Source organism: Canis lupus, chromosome 11 (genome assembly GCF_011100685.1).
Source record: "Canis lupus familiaris isolate Mischka breed German Shepherd chromosome 11, alternate assembly UU_Cfam_GSD_1.0, whole genome shotgun sequence".
In the NCBI taxonomy this organism is placed as follows: Eukaryota; Metazoa; Chordata; class Mammalia; order Carnivora; family Canidae; genus Canis; species Canis lupus.
The window spans coordinates 3659519-3678079 of NC_049232.1; the positions used below are offsets into that span (position 1 = coordinate 3659519).

General features: G+C 51.3%; 1 protein-coding gene across 3 annotated transcripts; it reads right to left on the reverse strand.

The window, feature by feature from the left end:
* Nucleotides 1-338: 338 nt before the first annotated feature.
* RMND5B (required for meiotic nuclear division 5 homolog B) lies at nucleotides 339-15978 on the reverse strand. 3 transcript variants are annotated; one of them, XM_038551811.1, is made up of 11 exons: nucleotides 15784-15978; nucleotides 13818-14041; nucleotides 7555-7705; nucleotides 4624-4769; nucleotides 4352-4492; nucleotides 3763-3863; nucleotides 3464-3630; nucleotides 2475-2640; nucleotides 1187-1289; nucleotides 940-1094; nucleotides 339-853 (listed from the first exon to the last, which is right to left on the reverse strand). In XM_038551811.1, exons 3-11 carry the CDS (start codon nucleotides 7691-7693, stop codon nucleotides 790-792), a joined length of 1182 nt encoding a protein of 393 aa, XP_038407739.1. In that variant the 5' UTR covers nucleotides 7694-7705; nucleotides 13818-14041; nucleotides 15784-15978; the 3' UTR covers nucleotides 339-789. The 3 variants fall into 3 exon arrangements, with proteins under 3 accessions (XP_038407739.1, XP_038407738.1, XP_038407740.1); XM_038551810.1 differs by lacking the exon at nucleotides 15784-15978 and adding an exon at nucleotides 15142-15372; XM_038551812.1 differs by lacking the exons at nucleotides 7555-7705; nucleotides 15784-15978 and adding an exon at nucleotides 15142-15300.
* Nucleotides 15979-18561: the final 2583 nt, after the last annotated feature.

Genomic DNA, 18561 nt, shown 5'->3' on the forward strand with positions numbered 1-18561 from the left:
AGGGCTCAGCACAGGGCTCAGCTGGCACAAGCAGCAAGCAACCAAGCTCCAGGCACCCTGCAGTAAACCACAAAGAGCTTGAGATTGAGGGTCAGATCCAGTTCAAATTCCTTCACAAGCTGTGAGCCCCATAGGGCAAGTCTGTTCATCTTCCTAAGTCCCCTGGCACTGCCTCCTAGAAGGGAGGGGGCAAGATTTGATACGTGTTTGTGTAAGAACCTCTTGCTCAGGGCGTGACATCCCCGGGCCTCTGCCCAGTCTGAGATGCAAGTGGGGTTCTCCCTGGGTGTGGGGGCCCTGCAGTAGTTCCTTGTCAGTGAGGCTAAAGGAAGGTGAAATACAGAGAAGGCCTGTGAATATATTTGCTCAGTTATAAAACAGTGGCATTCAGTTGGAACCCGGACTATTTACAGCGGGGAACAGATACATACAGTTGTGAAGCTGTACAATAGAAGGGGTGTTAACCATAAGCCACCTGGCTAGCCATGTGACTGAAAGGACGTCTGCGTTGTTGGCCCAGTCCTCTGCTTCTTGTCGGTCGCAACCAAGTCACTGGCAGGTATAAACAGGAAACACCAGGAGTGCAGAGGCCCATGTCTCCCACCCTTCCAGCCAAGGAGCCAGCTGCCCATCACAGACTGGTTTGTCTCCTTTCTTGGCCTCTACCCATGGTGGCACTCAGTCATTTGCTCTGAAGCAAACCACAATCTGAAGTCAGCCACGCCCACCAAGACAGACCACAGCTCATAGGTGGGAAACCCCTCTGACAAAGTTCATCCCGAGCAGGTATCAGAATATGATGCGTTTCCCATCTGCTGGGTTCTGCTCCATGGGACAGTAGGGACACTTCAGCCTGCAAAGGGAGGAGAACAAAAAATGTCTCAGGGGCCAGCCAGCTGGAGAGCCCAGTCAAGAGGGAGCAGAGCATGGGGAACTTACTTTCCTCCATTAATGAGCTTGTTGAGTGCATCCCGCGAGATAACGTGGCCACATATGAGCTTGATGGGAGGGTTGGAATCTGACGTCTGCTGCCTGAGGATGGGGCATGCGAACACTGAGTGGTACCAGCACTTCATGCCGAGTTCGATCTCAATCTGAGGAAGCCAGCAAAGGGGTGAGTCCCTGCAGGGGCAGCAGCTATCCTTCCCAGGGTCTTCTGCCCACACCTCCCCCTGCTGGGCCTCACCGGTAACTCGTCCTTGTGACTCCAGACCCCCGTGCACTGCCTCTGCTCAATCACAGCTTTGATGTTCATCAGCACAGGCAGCGCCACACAGCCAGAGGCAAAGCTGCAGAACAAAGAGCAGCAGCTGCAGTGCCCCTGACCAAGGACCCAGCAGACACGCCCAAGGCACCAGCACCCAGTCGTGGGCCTGTGTCTTAGGACAGGGCTCTGAGGTGGCACATGGTCAGACTGCTCCTTGAAAATCTCTCTGGTCACTCATAAAGTGCCACATGTGTAGTTAGGTGTGTCTAAGTCTAGAGTCACTAATGCACCCCAGAGTTTGAGGACCTATGGGAAAGATAAAAGGAAGATCTAGGGGAGAGCTATCTGCTCCTCCAAACCACTGGAATGTCGCTGGTATGATGGGGACAGTGATCAGCTTGAAAGGGCCCCAGCCTGCCTGTCTGCCCCACTCTGCCGTCATAAGGCACCTCTACAACTGCTTATCTTCCATCAGGGCACTTAGACACGGGGGCAGATTCAAATCTCACAATGACTCAGGCAGGGGCGGGGAGTCGACTGGCTGGTGCCTCAGGTGCTAAATAAATACCTATGATGCTTGGGGAAATTGGGCACCCAGGAACCATCATGGGTTGTCCCTGGTGTTCCTGCTGGGAAACACTGTTTTTTAACCAAAATCCGCCCCCCCCAAGGGGTTGGGCAGGAGAGTCCACAGTCAGTCTAAATAAAAGGCACTGTGACACTGCTGCATGGGATTCTGGGACCAGGTCTTTGTAGCCTTTCTTCCCTGTGGGGCTCTGGGCAAGTTCACTCATGCCTTGAGTCTGTTTTGTCCTCGGTAAAATGAGGATAACTACCTGTAATTCCTAGGACCTGGTGAAATCATGAGAACATTAAAGGAGTCCAAGGGAAAGGTCCTGATATGTGTTATTCAGGCACTTTCAAATCTCCCCAAAGGGAAGATGTTTGAGAGAGAAGGTTGAAAAAAGGCAGCCAGGCTGCAGAGGGTGTTGGGATAATTCAGGGGTGAGGTGCAGGCAAGAAGGAGACCTCATTTAAAAGACCTGACAAAAGGTCACCGCTGACCTTGCAGTGACATCAGGCCATGACTCTTCCTAACCTCAGTTTCTCCAACTGTAAAATCAGGTAACTCCTACCAGGGAGAATGACTAAGAGAGCCCATATAGGTCTGAAAGCACCAAATGCCATCCCTGGCACAAGAAAGGACCTTGGCAAACTTTCCCTCAAAGCCTTCCCACTCGTGCCGCCCCCACAGGACTGCCGGTACCTGACGCTGAGGGGGGACTCTACAGAAAGCCCCAGCAGGGAGCAAGCGTCCCGGGTGAAGGTCTCACAGATCTCTGCCCAATGGCTATTGTCCAGGAGATGGCAGTAGGGTGACTTCTCCAAGCCCAGCCGCAGGTACACCAGACTGCCCATCATCACCTGGATCTCTACAAGGCAATCGGGTACAGGTCAGGGTGAGGGGGGGTGCTCAGAGGCAGGGTGGGGAGCAGGCTGAGGCTCGCAGCTCCCAGGTCCCCACCACCACCAGATGACTGGGCGCTGAGTTGCCCTCAGGCAAACCCGGTTTTCCCTCAAGTCCAGTGTAGAGGCCGAGTCTCGGGGCTGCTTCTGTGGGACAAGGCCACAGGGCAATCAGGTAGAGGAGAGTTTGAATTCTCTTCTCATCCTTCCATGTGCCCTAGGGAAGAGTCTCAGCTTGGTACTCAGACTCCTCTAATACTAGCTACTCTCCCTTTTCCAAAAACTTTCAGGCGCTATCTAGATTTACTAACGGTGCTTGATTTGTCATGATTTCACAAATAAAATATGAGGCAAGAAATGGGTAGGCGTGGAGATCCAGAACCAGTTCCTACCAGTAGGAGTGGTTATTAATGGTAAGCATCTGGAAGGGAAGACTCCAGCAACTGAGGTTTGGAAATCCTGGTGTGACAGAAGGAAGGCTTGGGAAGGCAGCTGTGAAGAGGCACTGCAGCAGGAGGGCGGGTATGTCAGGCACACATGGCCTGTGTGCAGTGTGGGGGTGGCACATGGTAGGTATGCAGAGTACTCTGTGCCAGGCTGGAAGGGTTTGGCAGAGGCAGATGTGGGGGAAGGGCCTCACCTGGAGTCGGTGAGGGCGGGGGGCCAGTTCTCAGCTGGGGAAACGTATTCTGCCTACTTGTGGCCCTCTAGGTGCAGCAGGGACTCTTAACCCCACCACCAGATCCCTGTTGGCACCCGCGCCCCCAGCATCCCAACCCCAGCACTTGCCTCGCTGGTGCAGCCGCGCAAAGGGCTGAAAGTGCCGAGCGTAGCTGAGGGCCTCCAGCTGCTTCTCAGGGCCACCGGCCAGGAGGCGGATAAAGTGTAGGCGGTGCAGCTTGAACTCTAGGGAGCTGTTGAGCTCGAGCAGGCGCTGCCTGTGGGAGACGGCCCATCTGGGAAGAAAGGGAGCGGGTGGGGCAGGGGGTCCCATGGGAGGCCCACGAGACAGGCTGGAGGCATGTCATGTACATAAAGACCACAGACAGGCACAGGCCCCCCACTGGCCCAGCCACAGGCCAACTTACTCCAGTGCTGGCCCTAGGTCTTGTTCGTGCAGAGCTTCCAGGATTCGATTCAACTCGAGGAAAGGCTGCTTAAAGTCCAAGTCCACATTCAGTGTTGATTCCTGTGGGGAGAGGGCAGTCCCACTGCTGGAGGACTGTTTCCAGGACACTGCTGTTCTGCAGGTTGCATGCTGGCCTCCCAGAGTGCAGCCTGCAAACCCACCCCAGCCCCAGGCTCTTCGAGATCGGTGATGAACAGCACAGTGAGAAAAGTATTCCTCTTCAGTCCTCTTAATTACGTTAAGAGAAAGTACCCTTTACTTTTATTGTGAGTGTGTTTCTAACACCTAACAAGTGCTACTTTGTCATTTTCCTAATCTCTCTTTCCAAGAAAGAGATGTTGGGCCTCAATGCAGAACCCTGGCTGGCAACCAACTCTAGCTAGAGGTTCACGACTTCACTTTCCATCATATATAGTTTTAGAGCTACCTTCTATTTATGGCAGGGGCAGTGATTTCCTTTCTAAAATAAATTTATATAAAGAATAACAGGAACCACATATGAAGACACCCATCAGGTAGCAGCAGAACCTTCCCAGTGAGGCCATTACCTGGCACAGCTCCTCGGCAACGCTAAGCATGCCCTGCTGATACAGGTGCTCCACGATGGCCATCTGCAGGATCTGCTGCTGCTTCTCCCGTGAGTCCCACACTGCATCAGAGACCACTCCGCAGATCTCAGAGTCGAAGTTCTGACCAGGACAGGAGACAGGGCCTTGTGATTCAGCATTCATGCTCTCACACTCACTTTCCCTGTGGAGCCCAGGACACACTAGGCTCCTGGGTCTCCCCACTCTCGGCCCGAGGCTGCCTGCATGCTCACCCTGTCAATGGCTTTGCCCACTCGGGAGACACTGCTGTGTATGTCCTTGTGGTCTGAAGCCAGTTTCTGCACGGTGTCTTTGATCTTCCGGCAGCACTGAGACATCACCAGGGAGAGGGTGGCTGACAGAGGGGTCCCCTGGAGGGCTGTAGGGAAATGGTGGTGGTGAGTAAGGGCACAAAGGAGCACCCTTGTTCCTGCTTCCTCTATGCTCAAGGCCAAGCTGGAGGCCCAGGGGGCAGCCCTGAACTCCAGAGTGAAAGAGCCCAGTTTCTGTTCCAGACCCTGCCACTTTCTAAGTGCCTGCCTTGGAACTGGTCAAGTGGGTCAAGCGGCTTCATTTCTGGGTTCATTTCCCCACCTGTAAATGGAGTGACAGTATCGACCCTGTCCTGTTGCTGTGAAATGTATAAGATTCAGCACTTCCTATGGAGAAGGACTTTATTTGAGCTCATTTAACCCTTACTACCATGCTCTGCAGTGGGCACTGTTAGTATCCCGTCCTGTAGCCAGGGAAGCTGAGGCGGAACCTTGCCAGGTGACGATGGCAATGACAGATCTAGAGCACACACTCCTCACCACCACACCGGATGGCTCTTTACTGTTCTGAGTGAGACATCACAGATGAGAAGGCTTCTAGCCATAAGGCAATGTCCCTGTATTAATTCCTCTCATCAACCCAGAGGATACTGTCAGGGAAGCTCAGGGATGTTTTTGGCTCAGGACTCCAGGCCTGCAGTGGTTTCTACCCCCATGGCTAGACTAGAACCAGACCAACCACTAAGAGGGTGTGGGACTTTAGAAGAGAGGAGGACAGAGCACCAGCCCCTTCCTCCAGCCTAGCATCTAAGTGCCTTCTTTCGATGACAGCGCCTTGGTTCAGGGAAAGAAACATGACCCAAGAGAGCCAGAGAGCCAGAGAGCGTCTCGGCTCCAATACCACAAGCCCTGGAAGAGAGATGCATTCTACCAAGTTGCTGAACACACAGAATGGGAAGCGGAGCTGGCTGGAGTATGGTGATCACCTGCGGGGGGCAGGCAGTATGGCTCTGAGAATGAAGACAGTGTAGACTGAGGGTATCACATGAGCACCTGGATCCAGCGGGGCCAGGACGCTTCATGAATCCAGTGGCCCCCAGCCCTGCCTATTCCTTTAAGCTGGTCTGAGCTGGATTTCTGTCACTTGTAACTGAATGGCCTTCTGACAAACACAGACAGGAGGCAGCAGCTGGTCCACCCACCTACACAGGGAGATGGGGCAGGGCTGCATTCCACTCTGACATCAGTGCCACCCCCACAGACCCCAGCTCGCTACTCATCTCTCACGTTCTGCTCCATCCAGGTCATGGAGGGCCACACTCTGCACACTCCCTGGCCATGCTCACTTTAGTACAAAGTAACAGCTCTCAGGAAACCAAAGCTTTTTTTTTTTTAAGGTAAGCTCCAGGCCCAACATGGGCCTTGAACTCATGACTCCAAGATTGAAAGTTATATGCTCCACCAGCTGAGTCAGCCAGGGGCCCTGAAACCAAAGCCTTTTAACCTGAAATCCCCAAATCTTCCCTACCCAAGGACCCCCCCAAAACCATTAGTGCTGACAAACCCCCCTCTGAGAAGACTCGATCTCCCTGTAAACGCATGCAGCAGGCCACCACCATTTGTTAACCACCAGCATGGCATAAGAGCATTTCAGACCCGCATGAGGAAACCATTCTACCACACAGATAACATGCCATCAAAAGCAAGGACCCTAGGCATTTACTATAGCATGGCACAACCAGATGATGGAATGATAAGCCATCAGGTGCAAGAATGAGGCAGAAGGGGCACCTGCATGGCTCAGTGGTTGAGCCACCTTCAGCTCAGGGTGTGATCCCAGGGTCCTGGGATTAAGTCCCGCATCAGGCTCCCTATAGGGAGCCTGCTTCTCCTTCTATTTATGTCTCTGTCTTCTCTGTCTCTCATGAAAAAATAAATAAAATCTTCAAAAAAAAAAAAAAAAGGCAGAAATCTATGCATTGAGACAGAACATTCACTGAGACAAATAGGGCGGGCAGGGGGAGCAAGGTGCAGGAAAGCAGGCCCTTGAGGCCACCCTTTATGTTTAAAAAAAGGGGGTACCAGGGACCTCTGGGTGGCTCAGCGGTTTAGCGCTGGCTTCAGCCCAGGGCATGACCTGGAGTCCCAGGATCGAGTCCCATGTTGGGCTTCCTGCATGGAGCCTGCTTCTCCCTCTGCCTGTGTCTGCTTCTCTCTCTCTCTCTCTCTCTCTCTCTGGGAGTGTGTCTCTCATGAATAAAGAAATAAAATCTTTAAATTTTTTAAAAATAAATAAATAAATAAATAAATACATAAAAAATACATAAATGGGGACCTCATCATGTCCTGGGATCAAGCCCCCACACGGGGCTCCATGAAGCAGCTATTCTTCCTCCTCTCCCCTTGCTCTTCGCCCTTCTAATGCTCTCTTCTCGATGAAATACATAAATAAAATCTTTTAAAAAATTCAAAATAGAAAAGCAAATGGAAAACAAAATATAAAATGAAAATCTGAAGTGAAAATCTCAGGTAAACTAATAATTACTTTTTATTTTTTTAAGATTTTATTTATTTATTCATGAGAGACACAGAGAGGCAGAGACATGGACAGAAGGAAAAGCAGGCTGTCTGTGGGGAGCCCGATATGGGACTTGATCCCAGGTCTCAGGATCATGACCTGAGCCATCCAGGGGACCCAAACTAATCATTTCTGTTGGGCTTTCTGGAATAGCTCAGCATGACTTCCATTACCCTACTGGAGGGAGGCCTTAGGGACACATATACTGACTTTCAAACCACCATCCTTCTGGAAGCCTGTCATCAAACAGCCTCGGCATTTCCCAGGCCCCCGGGGAAGGCAGCTGTGGAGGGCTCTGATAGAGGGACACCCACCTGTTCCAGCCAGCTCAGCCCGCAGCTGGCCCACGTAACGCAGCAGCTCCTCCAAGCTCTGCTCACAGTGTTGCCCATAGGTCAGGAACTTCTGCAGGACCTTGTCCACCTCTCTCTCCACACTTGCACACTGCTCCATTGTGGCCTCTGCCTGTGGGTGGGAGGGGTCCACTGTGTCAAGCCCAACCTGGGCTGGGGAGGGCTCCCAGATCCCCCTCACCAGACCCATGTCATTTGTCAAGGCACAGAAATTCTCAGCTTAACATGTGTCCACAGTGCCCATCACCCTGAGCTGGGGTGCCCAGGAAGGTCTAGGCAGGCATGAGGACAGGTTTTTTGAATCATGGTGACAAAGTTACTGTTTCCAGTTCTTTTATTCTATAATCCCTGCTCATCTCTCTTTAATCAGAAGAGATAACAGGCCAAAACAGATAACTGGTTTGAGATTCCAGTCCTCAGCAGGCAATAACATCGACTAGAAATACATATAAATACCACCTATTTTCATATTTCATGTATTTTTATATTCACCATAAGCACCTTCTCTTCAATTAGCAGACTTGGTTTTCTTTCTTTTTTTTTTATTTTTTATTTTTTTATTTTTAATTTTTATTTATTTATGATAGTCACAGAGAGAGAGAGAGAGAGAGAGAGAGAGAGAGAGAGGCAGAGACACAGGCAGAGGGAGAAGCAGGCTCCATGCACCGGGAGCCCGATGTGGGATTCGATCCCAGGTCTCCAGGATCGCGCCCTGGGCCAAAGGCAGGCGCCAAACCGCTGCGCCACCCAGGGATCCCTTTTTTTTTTTTAATTTTATTTATTTATTCATGAGAGACATACAGAGAGAGAGAGAGAGAGGCAGAGGGAGAAGCAGGCTCCATGCAGGGTCTGGGTCTCCAGGATCACACCCTGGGCTGCAGGCGGCGCTAAACCGCTGCGCCACCGGGGCTGCCTGCAGACTTCGTTTTCCACATACTACAGTCATAGAAGCCATGAAGGCGGCCCTTGAATGGCAGATAACTGAAAATGCAGCCTAAGGTACAACTGCCAAGCACATGGGCTGATGGGCTTGGCGCACCACTCCCGCTGCTCACCCTGTGTCCAGCCAGCCAGAACCGTTGCTCCCTCCTAGCTCTGGGCCTAGGTTCATGCTGCTCCCTCTCCCTGATATGCTTAAGTTAGCCGTCACCTCATCAACTGCTGGAGGAACAGATTCATCCTTCCTGGGTCAGCTCAGAGATCACCTACCTCCTCCAGCAGCCATCCCTAGCCAGCTGCCACCTGGCTCCCTCAACTCCCACGCAGCAGCCTTCTGCTTCAGTTTTTGATCACCGAGTAGGGACCTATTTGAGGGCCCACCTTTCCCACAAGACTGGAACAGCTCTTGTAACACACCCCTCCCTGTTCATTATACCACGGAAAGAAAGCTGACTTTTCTGGTGCCACCTGCAAGGTGCCCTTCCCAAGCCCCTTACACTCTGGACCACTGCTATTCTGTATTCCAGAGCAGCCTCTGACGCTGACCATGTAAAAAAAACTCTCAAAATGCTGGTGACAGATGTCCCTCCTTATCTTTCTGTCTAAAGGATTTGAAATGAAAGGGCTCTAACGTTCAAATCTGGCCAGCTGTCCATTCTCTCAAAGGGTACAGAGTAACATCACAAAGGTCCTACGGCCAAGGTGACCAATGGGATGGTTCCAGTTTCACCAGAGTCCCCATTCCCACCCACACCACAGTCCTGGCCTCATCCTTCTGGCTCAGTCTATAGCTACCATCTCCTTACCAGATAAGGGATGAGCCATGTGGAAATGGCAACTAGGACCAAAGATGTGTTTTTGCCCTCTTTCCTTGTGATTGATATTAAAATTCATAATCATAATCATGATGTCCAGAAGACATGCCTTCCTGTTCATGCCCCCTGAGCAAATACCCTATAAGTGAATATGATGCATGATGGGCAAAATATACCAGGGACTCCTGTCTGAAACAATGTCATAACCATTAATTAGTATTGCTATTATTAGTTAACATTCTGTCAGGCTTATGTGCCAAGCACCGTTCTAATGACTTTGCATACACCAACTAATTTAATTCCTATCAAAACACTATGAGGTAGATACATTAGACCCACCTTACAGATAACAGAATGAGACACAGAAAGATTAGATAACTTGCCCAAGGTCATGCAGTGAGAAAGGGAGGACCTGAGAAGTGAAGCCAGTCACTTCTCTGGGGAACTTCACTTTACTCTCTGGACCAGGCTAACAGGCTACCCTCTCACCAGGAAGTAAAAGCAGCCAATAATTGTGGTTGGAATAAATGTATATGGGACATCTGGGTGGCTCAGTGGTTGGGAGCCTGCCTTTGGTTCAGGTATGATCCCCAAGTCCTAGGATCAAGTTTCTCATTGGGCTCCCCACAGAGAGCCTGCTTCTCCTTCTGCGTGTGCCTCTGCCTCTCTGTGTGTGTCTCTGGAATAAATAAATAAAATCTTTTTTTTTTTTTTTTAAGATTTTATTTATTTATTCATGGAGACAGAGAGAGAGGCAGAGACACAGGCAGAGGGAGAAGCAGGCATCATACAGAGAGCCTGACGTGGGACTCGATCCAGGGTCTCCAGGATCATACCCTGGGCTGCAGGCGGCACTAAACCACTGCGCCACTGGGGCTGCCCTAAATAAATAAAATCTTAAAAAAAAAAAACAAAAAGGAATAAGTGTATAGCAACAATTAATGATGACAAGAAACAGGAAACTGACCACAGAGCCTGTGAGATGATCAAGTAGGAAAGATTGGCAGTACAAAAGAAATGTTTGCCAAGGGTCTGGGAACCAGAATCACAATTTACCAGATATAAATACAGGTTAAGAAAGGTCAGGACCGGGATCCCTGGGTGGCGCAGTGGTTTAGCGCCTGCCTTTGGCCCAGGGCACGATCCTGGAGACCCGGGATCGAATCCCACATCAGGCTCCCGGTGCATGGAGCCTGCTTCTCCCTTCTGCCTATGTCTCCGCCTCTCTCTCTCTCTGTGTGTGGCTATCATAAATAAAAAAAAAAAAAAAAAAAAGAAAGGTCAGGACCTCGCCAAGGTCAAACAGTATGGCCCCATCCAACACCAACTGGTGCCAAGATTATCTCAGGGAAGCCCAAGTCAGCAATTTGAAATTGTATTACAAAGCTGAGGAAGGGAGTGCCTGGGTGGCTCAGTCAGTTAAGCGTCTGCCTTCAGCTCTCAGGGTCCTGGAATACAGCCCTGTTGGGCTCCCTGCTCAGCAGGGAGTCTGCTTCTCCTTCTCCCTTTGTCCCTTCCCTAGTTCCTGCTCATTCGCTCACATACTCTCTCTCTAATAAATAAATAAAATCTTAGGGGAAAAAAATGCTGAGGAAGGAGATGTGTATATACAAGAATTTTCATTTTCATCCCAGCACTGTGTATTGTCATAGCAAGGGGCAGAAAATCTAGGGGCCTCAGCACTGGGGGAACTGTTAAGTCAAGGAAGTAAAATGTGGGAGATGCATCTATAAAAACCTGCGTAGCATTTAGAAACCATGTTCCAGGGACGCCTGGGTGGCTCAGTGGTTGGGCGTCTGCCTTTGGCTCAGGGCATGATCCCAGGGTCCCGGGATCAAGTCCCACATCCCAGGATCCCGGGAACAAGTCCCCCTGTTTCTCCTCCCTCTTCCTATGTCTCTGCTTCTATGTGTCTCTCATGAATAAATAAATAAAAATCTTTATTAAAAAAAAAAGAAGGGGGATCCCTGGGTGGTGCAGCGGTTTAGCGCCTGCCTTTGGCCCAGGGCGCAATCCTGGAGACCCGGGATTGAATCCTACGTCGGGCTCCCGGTGCATGGAGCCTGCTTCTCCCTCTGCCCCTCTGCCTATGTCTCTGCCTCTCTCTCTCTCTCTCTGTGACTATCATAAAAAAAAAAAAAAAAAAAGAAAAAAGAAACCATGTGCTCACAAGAGCATCAATACATCAATAACATCCCCAAACATGGTACTGAGGAGGGGAAAAAAAGAATCAAAATGAACTCTAGGCAGTATACCAATTATGTAAAGTAAAAATCTATACATGCAGGGGCACCTGGCTGGCTCAGTCAGTAGAATGTGTGATCCTGTTCTTAAGAGTTTTGAGTTCAAGCCCCATGTCGGGCATGGAGCTTACTTTATTTTTTTTATTTTTATTTTTTTTTAGCTTACTTTAAAAAAGAGAAAAAAAAAGAAGAAAATGGGGACGCCTGCAGGGCTCAGTTGGTTCAGCAAAAGACTCTTGATTTGGTTCAGGTCATGATCTCTGCATCGCACTCCCTCTCCCTCTGTCCCTCCCCTACTCATGTGAGCTCGCACTCTCTCTAAATAAAAATTAAATTTAAATAAGGTGTCTTTTTTTTTTTTCTCTTAAAATTTTATGTTAGAGAGAAGAGAGCATGAGGGATTGAAAGTAAGCAAGCACAGCGATTGGGGGCAAGGGAGGCAGAGGGAGAGGGAGAAGCAAGCTCCCTACTGAGCAGGGAGCCTGACTTGGCTCAGCTCCAGGACCCTAGGATCATGAGCTGAAGGCAGATGCTTAACCGACTGAGCTACTAAAATGTATCTTTAAAAAAAAAAAAAAATTATGCATACAACCAAAGACAACCGCAAATACCTCAGAGTGGTTTCCAATGGTGGTGGTGGGGAATGGGGATAAAAGGGAAAACATCGGGCAGCCCCAGTGGCGCTGGGCTGCAGCCCAGGACGTGATTCTGGAGACTCAGGATCAGGATCGAGTCCCGCATCAGACTCCCTGCATGGGGCCTGCTTCTCCCTCTGCCTGTGTCTCTGCCTGCCTCTCTCTCTCTCTGAATGAATAAATAAATAAATCTTTATTTTTTTTTTTAATTTTTATTTATTTATTTATCATAGTCACAGAGAGAGAGAGAGGCAGAGACATAGGCAGAGGGAGAAGCAGGCTCCATGCACCGGGAGCCCGACGTGGGATTCGATCCTGGGTCTCCAGGATCGCGCCCTGGGCCAAAGGCAGGCGCTAAACCGCTGCGCCACCCAGGGATCCCATAAATAAATCTTTAAAAAAATAAAATAAAATATTTTTTAAAAAAAGGGAAAACATCAATAGATACAAAAGAGATGGGACGCCTGGGTGGGTCAGTGGTTGGGCATCTGCCTTCGGCTCAGGTCGTGATCCCAGAATCCTGAGACTGAGTCCCACATCAGGCTCCCCACGGGGAGCCTATTCTCCCTCTGCCTATGTCTCTGCCTGTCTCTGTGTCTCTTGTGAATAAATAGATAAAATATTAAAAAAAAAAAAAAAAAAGATACAGGGATCCCTGGGTGGCGCAGCGGTTCAGCGCCTGCCTTTGGCCCAGGGCGCGATCCTGGAGACCTGGGATCGAATCCCACGTCAGGCTCCCTGCGTGGAGCCTGCTTCTCCCTCTGCCTGTGTGTCTCTGTCTCTCTCTCTCTCTCTGTGTGACTATCATGAATAAATAAATAAAATCTTTAAAAAAAAAAGAAGATACAAAAGAGATAAAGGCCCTGCCTGAACCAATTAAATGTATAATGAACTGAAAAGTCTGATTAACTCAACAAAAGATCTAAAATAAGATAAATTAGCTGGGAAAACAGAACTGCTTCCAGATATTCCACCCAAAAAACCCAGGAGGCTAATTCAGTCTGTCCATGGTGAGCCACTCTGCCTAAACCCCACTCAGTCATCTTCAGCAGGCACTGGGGTGGATGAGTGTGTGTTTGTCTTTGACAACTTCTCAAGGAATCCAGTAGAATTTCATGTACAGGGATGCCTGGGTGGCTCAGTGGTTGGGTGTCTGCCTTTGGCTCAGGGTGTGATCCCGGGGTCCTGGGATCAAGTCCCACATGGGACTCCATCTCTGCCTCCCTATGTCTCTCATGAATAAATACATAAAATCTTTTTTTTTTAAAGGAATTTCATGTACATTTCAAACCCTCCTCCCCAAGGTCTCACCTGTAGAGGAATGACCCACCAGGAGGATCCCTCCAAAACAAACACATCTGATCCTGCCAGCCCCTGACTCAACACCGCATGGCTTCACACACATGCCCCATGTAATTACACATTCGCTTTCTTTGCACAAGCTGTTCCTATGTCCAGCATGCCCTCTGCACTTCTCTGCACGGAGACTACAAGATGCAGTTTGATTACCAGCTCCCCGCAAAGCCCTCAATGAAATCACTGTCTCCTCCTCAGCTTCACAAACCTCTGTGGAGGACACTCACACCACACACCTGAGTCCTTGGCACGGTGGCACAATAACTGTCTGTCTTCAGGTCTCCCCCAACGAGACGGTGAGCAGTTCAGGGCTAGAGACCAGTCTTGTCCTCTCTCTCCCCACAGCGCGCAGCCTACGGCCTGGTCCACAGTGTGTGTTCAGCCAATGCTTGCTGATTAAATGGTGCATCCACTTCCTCACCCGTGGCCTAGGGAGCCTGGGCTCAAACCTGCAGGGAGGCTGACAGGAAGAAAAACAACGATGGAAGGATTAAAATCCCCACTAAGGTACGCATGGGTTTTGTCCCCAGTCTTCAGCATCCTGAAACAGAAGGGCCCCTCCTGGGACCACAGGTGAGAAGTTTGTGCAAATCATAGAAAGATCCCTTTTGCCTGACACAGAACTGGACAGCCTTGGTTGACCCAACTCTTAGACTTTCACACCCCTCAACTCTTGTCTATTCTCCACCCTACCCACCACCCACCACTCTTCTGCTTAAAACCCAATAGATTCCTACTGTAATCAGAATAACATCCCCTTCCTTTTATTAAGGTTTTTTTTTTTTTTTTTTTTTTTTTTTAGTAATCTGTACACCCAACATGGGGCTCAAATTCAGACCCAAAGATCAAGAGTTGAGTGTTCCTCTGACAGAGCCAGCCTGGGTGACCCCACTCTGCCTTTTTTTGTTTTTTAAGATTTTTTTAATGTACTTATTCATGAGAGAGACAGAGACACAGGCAGCGGGAGAAGAAGGTTCCCTGCGGGGAGCCTGATGAGTGAATGGATCCCAGGACCACGGGGATCACACCCTGAGCAGAAAGCAGATGCTCAACCTGAGTCACCCAGGCGTCCCCCCCCCCACTTCTTTTTAGGGCCCACAAGGCTCTCTATGAATGGACTCCCAACCACGTATCCCCCCCTCACTGGCCATACTCCAACCACACCAGCCTCCCTTCTGTCCTTGACAAGAGTTCATTTCTGTCTCAGGGCCTTTGCACTGGCTGTTTCCGCTGCCGGATACACTCCTGATCAGGGTCCAGTTCTCCTCCAGTGTCAGACGCTGATCCCTCTGCTCCACCCCCACACCAGACACAAGATCTTATCACCCTGTTCCTTCTTTTCACAGCACATCGCTATTTGAAATTTCAAATACTTCTTTTGTCATTAGCCAAAACTGGATGGAAGGCAACCCCCCCCCCCCCATTTTCCCTAGGCTGCAGCTCCTACCGGGAGCTTCCCTCGCACTAACGTGCAGATGACTGGCAAACTCCTACTCATCCTCCAAAAGACCCTGCCCGAACGCCCGCCCGGCCCCCTCGTCCACGTCCACACCGGGTTACCTCGGCCCGGCCAGGCCGCACTAGGACGGGACGTCTCGGCTCTCGCGACTCCCCTGGCAGAGGCGGCTCCTCGAAGGTCCCGCCCGGGGCCGGCCGGCAGAGGAGAAAGCAGCCCGCGGGCAGACGGGCGGCGGCCTGACGGGGGCGGGCTCCGGAGAGGTCCGGGGCCTGGGCGCCGGCCGAGCTGCCGCCCCCGCGCCCCCGTCGGCCTGCCCGACGCACCCGGTCCTCCGCCCGCGGCCGCCGGCCAGAAAGCCAGCGGGGCCTCGCCTCGGCTCGCGGCCGGGACCCCGACTTCCGGCGCCTCTGTCAGCGGAACCGGAAGCCGCCGCGGTAGCCCGGCCGGCCTGGGCCCGCCCACTCGCGGCCCCGCGGAGGGGCGTCCGTCCCGCGGCCCGGCGCTTTGGGCCCAGCGCCGCGCCTTCCCCCCCGCGCGCCTACAGTGGCGTCGCCTCAGGAGCGCGGCCGCGGCGGGGAGCCCGGCGTGGCGGCCCAGGCTGCGGGCAGAGCCGCGACCGTCCCGGGGTGCGGGAAGGAATCGGACAGGCCCACCTGCGGCGCGGCGGGGTGCGCGGGCCTGGTGCCCCCCTCCCCGGGTGCCAGCTGCCCATCCCTGCTCTGGGAAATCCGAAACGACTGCACCTTCCGCGCGCCCTGCCTCTCGCCCTCCTTTAAGCGAAGACAGCCCCGAGCGGCACCAGTGCGTGCTAGAGGTCCAAGGCTTGAGCGCTCCTGCCGTGGCTCCTCGCTGGTCTTGTGGCAATAGCGGGTGATCTTGAAAAGTCCTTTCTTCCCCTACCCCAGCCGCACGGGTCCCCAAACCTGTACCTGACCTATCCATTGGGTATACAACACAAGGATTCTGCTTGGGGCCCCAGCCCCTGTGACCGCCCTCCTGGGGGAGGGGGGAGGGGGAGCGACGGGGATTGCAGCACCGTCCCCAGGAGGAAGGGTAAAGGTTAGGAAGGAAGAGAAGGGCGGTGACCCCAGACGCAGGCCTGGTCTGAATTCACGGTCCTCCCAGGCCCCTTGCTATGCAGGAGAGGAGCAGAGAAGCCCCTCACCCCATTTCCTCGGCACCATTTCCACCCAAGAACCGGGGTGGCCCAGTGGTTGAGTGTCTGCCTTTGGCTCAGGTCATGATCCCCTGGTCCTGGGATGATCCCCCATCTAGGGCTCCCAGCAGGGAGCCTGCTTCTCCCTCTGCCTATGTCCGTTGTCTCTCTGTAAGTAGATAAAATCTTAAAACAACAAAAAACAGCCCAAGAGAAAGGGCTCTATCTTGTTTCCCTGACTTCCTGCTCTCTTTTAGGGCCAGTGTCATTCCAGAGCAGCCTCCCCTCCAACACACTAGGGCTCCCCGCCCCCAACACCCTTGCACAAGCCCCCAACACCCTTGCACAATCCTGTTTTCTGCATAGCGTTTGCACAATCCGGTTTTGTTTTCTTTACAGCATTTGACTCAAAATTGTGTGTTCATTCGTTGATTCTGTCTTCCTGCCCCTAAAGCACATACACCCCCATTAGGATAAAAGGGCCACTGGGGCCAGGACTTTGTGGTCACCACTGCTGCATCTCCAATACCATGTGCTCGGAACACCGTAAGTGCTCAAACATAGTCTGAGGTCGCCACTATGTTCTACTTATGAATGGGGACCGAGGACTCCAAAACCTGTATGACACACACCGGAAAGAGGGCTGGCCCAGGCCCCACCGGCGGCTCGCGGGGGCGCTGTTGGATCCTCCCGGAAAGGCCTGTCTGTGCACCGCCGGCCTGGGTGGTCCTGGCCAGCATAGGCTCCGCGAGGGCGGAGAGTTGAGTGAACCCTGCCTGGGGCCAAGGGCTAGGCTGAAGCCACCCTCCAGCCAGCAGGACCGCACACACCTTCCCCGTGGCCCTAGGCTTCCTCATTTCCTCTGGGGGATCCCTTGTCTGCCTCACCGCCCAGGGGGCCGTGAGCAAAGCCTGGCTTCCCCTAGGACACACACAGGCACGAGCACACACACACACATCAGGCACTTCCACCCCTACCTGTCATTGTCATCCACCCCAAACCGACTCTCCTGGCCTGGCAGTCTTGTTACTTCTCAGTGTGCACCATTTTATTGCATAGATGATTTTGTCCATCTCTCCTGTTGGGACTGTGGCTTTTGTTTTTGTTTTTTTTGTTTGTGTTGAAGGGTGGGGCTGCTTCAAAGCAGAAAAACGTAACTGGTCTCCACTAACTTGGTAATCGTCTGCTTAGTATTTTGCTAGTTTCCTAGGATTTGATTTTTAAAAATTTAACTCCTCAATACATGCCCATTTTATTTTGCAAGGGTTAGTGCAAAGTATGACTTGTTCCCCCGCCATTTTTGTCCAGTTACTCTAGTATATCTTATTAAACAATCGTACCTTTTCTTCTGGTTTGGAAGCCTTTTATCATAACATTAAGATTTTCTGGGGCGCCTGCGTGGCTCAGTGAGTTAAGCATCTGCCTTAGCTCAGGTCATGATCCTGGAGTCCTGAGATCAAGCCCCACATAGGGCTCCCTATTCAGTGGGGGGACTGCTTCTCCTCCTCCCTGCTTGTGCTCTCTCTCCCTATCTCTGCCTCTCTTTCTCAAATAAATAAATAAATAAATAAAATCTTAAAAAAAAAAAAAGGATTTTCAGGACGCCTGGGTGGCTCAGTGGTTGAGTGTCTGCCTTTGGCTCAGGTCGAGATCCCGGGGTCCTGGGATCAAGCTCCCCATCAGGCTCCCTGCATGAAGCCTGCTTCTCTCCCTGCCTATGCCTTTGCCTCTCTGTGTGTCTCTCATGAATAAATAAACACAATAAAAAAAAAAAAAAAGATTTTCTGCAGAATGGAATCCATTTATGGCTCTTCATTCTTTCCATTGAGATGTATTATTTTTACACCAGTGTCTTATTGTTTTACTTGCTACCGTGTAATATGTTCTGATACGTGGAGGGGTTATACACTGCTCACAAAGAGAGGAAAAAAAGGAAAGAAAGGGTATCCAGAAAGCAGATGACTGGTTGCTGGGGATGGGGGAGAGGAGTGACTGAAACACAGAAATTTGGGGGGCAGTGATGGAGCAAGTCCGTATTTTGATTTTAGTGTTGGTTATGGGACTTTCTGCATTTGTCAAAGTTCTAAAAACTCTACTCCACAAAGGAAGCATTTTCTGTATGTAAATTATACCCTAAAAAAGCTGGGGTGGGGGGGAGGCAGGTATACAAGAGATGTACTTAAAAGAGAGAGAGAGAGAAAGAAAGTAAAAAGGTTTGTGGAAGACAAGACAAGCCCTGGTGTGTTCTCCTGAAAATACTGCGTTCCTGGCTTCCCTGAGTGGGCCATGGAAGGCCAGGCTAGGGAAAGATGGACCTTCCCCTGATAGCTGGTGGCATTAGGGTAGCAACAGACACTGCCTGCCC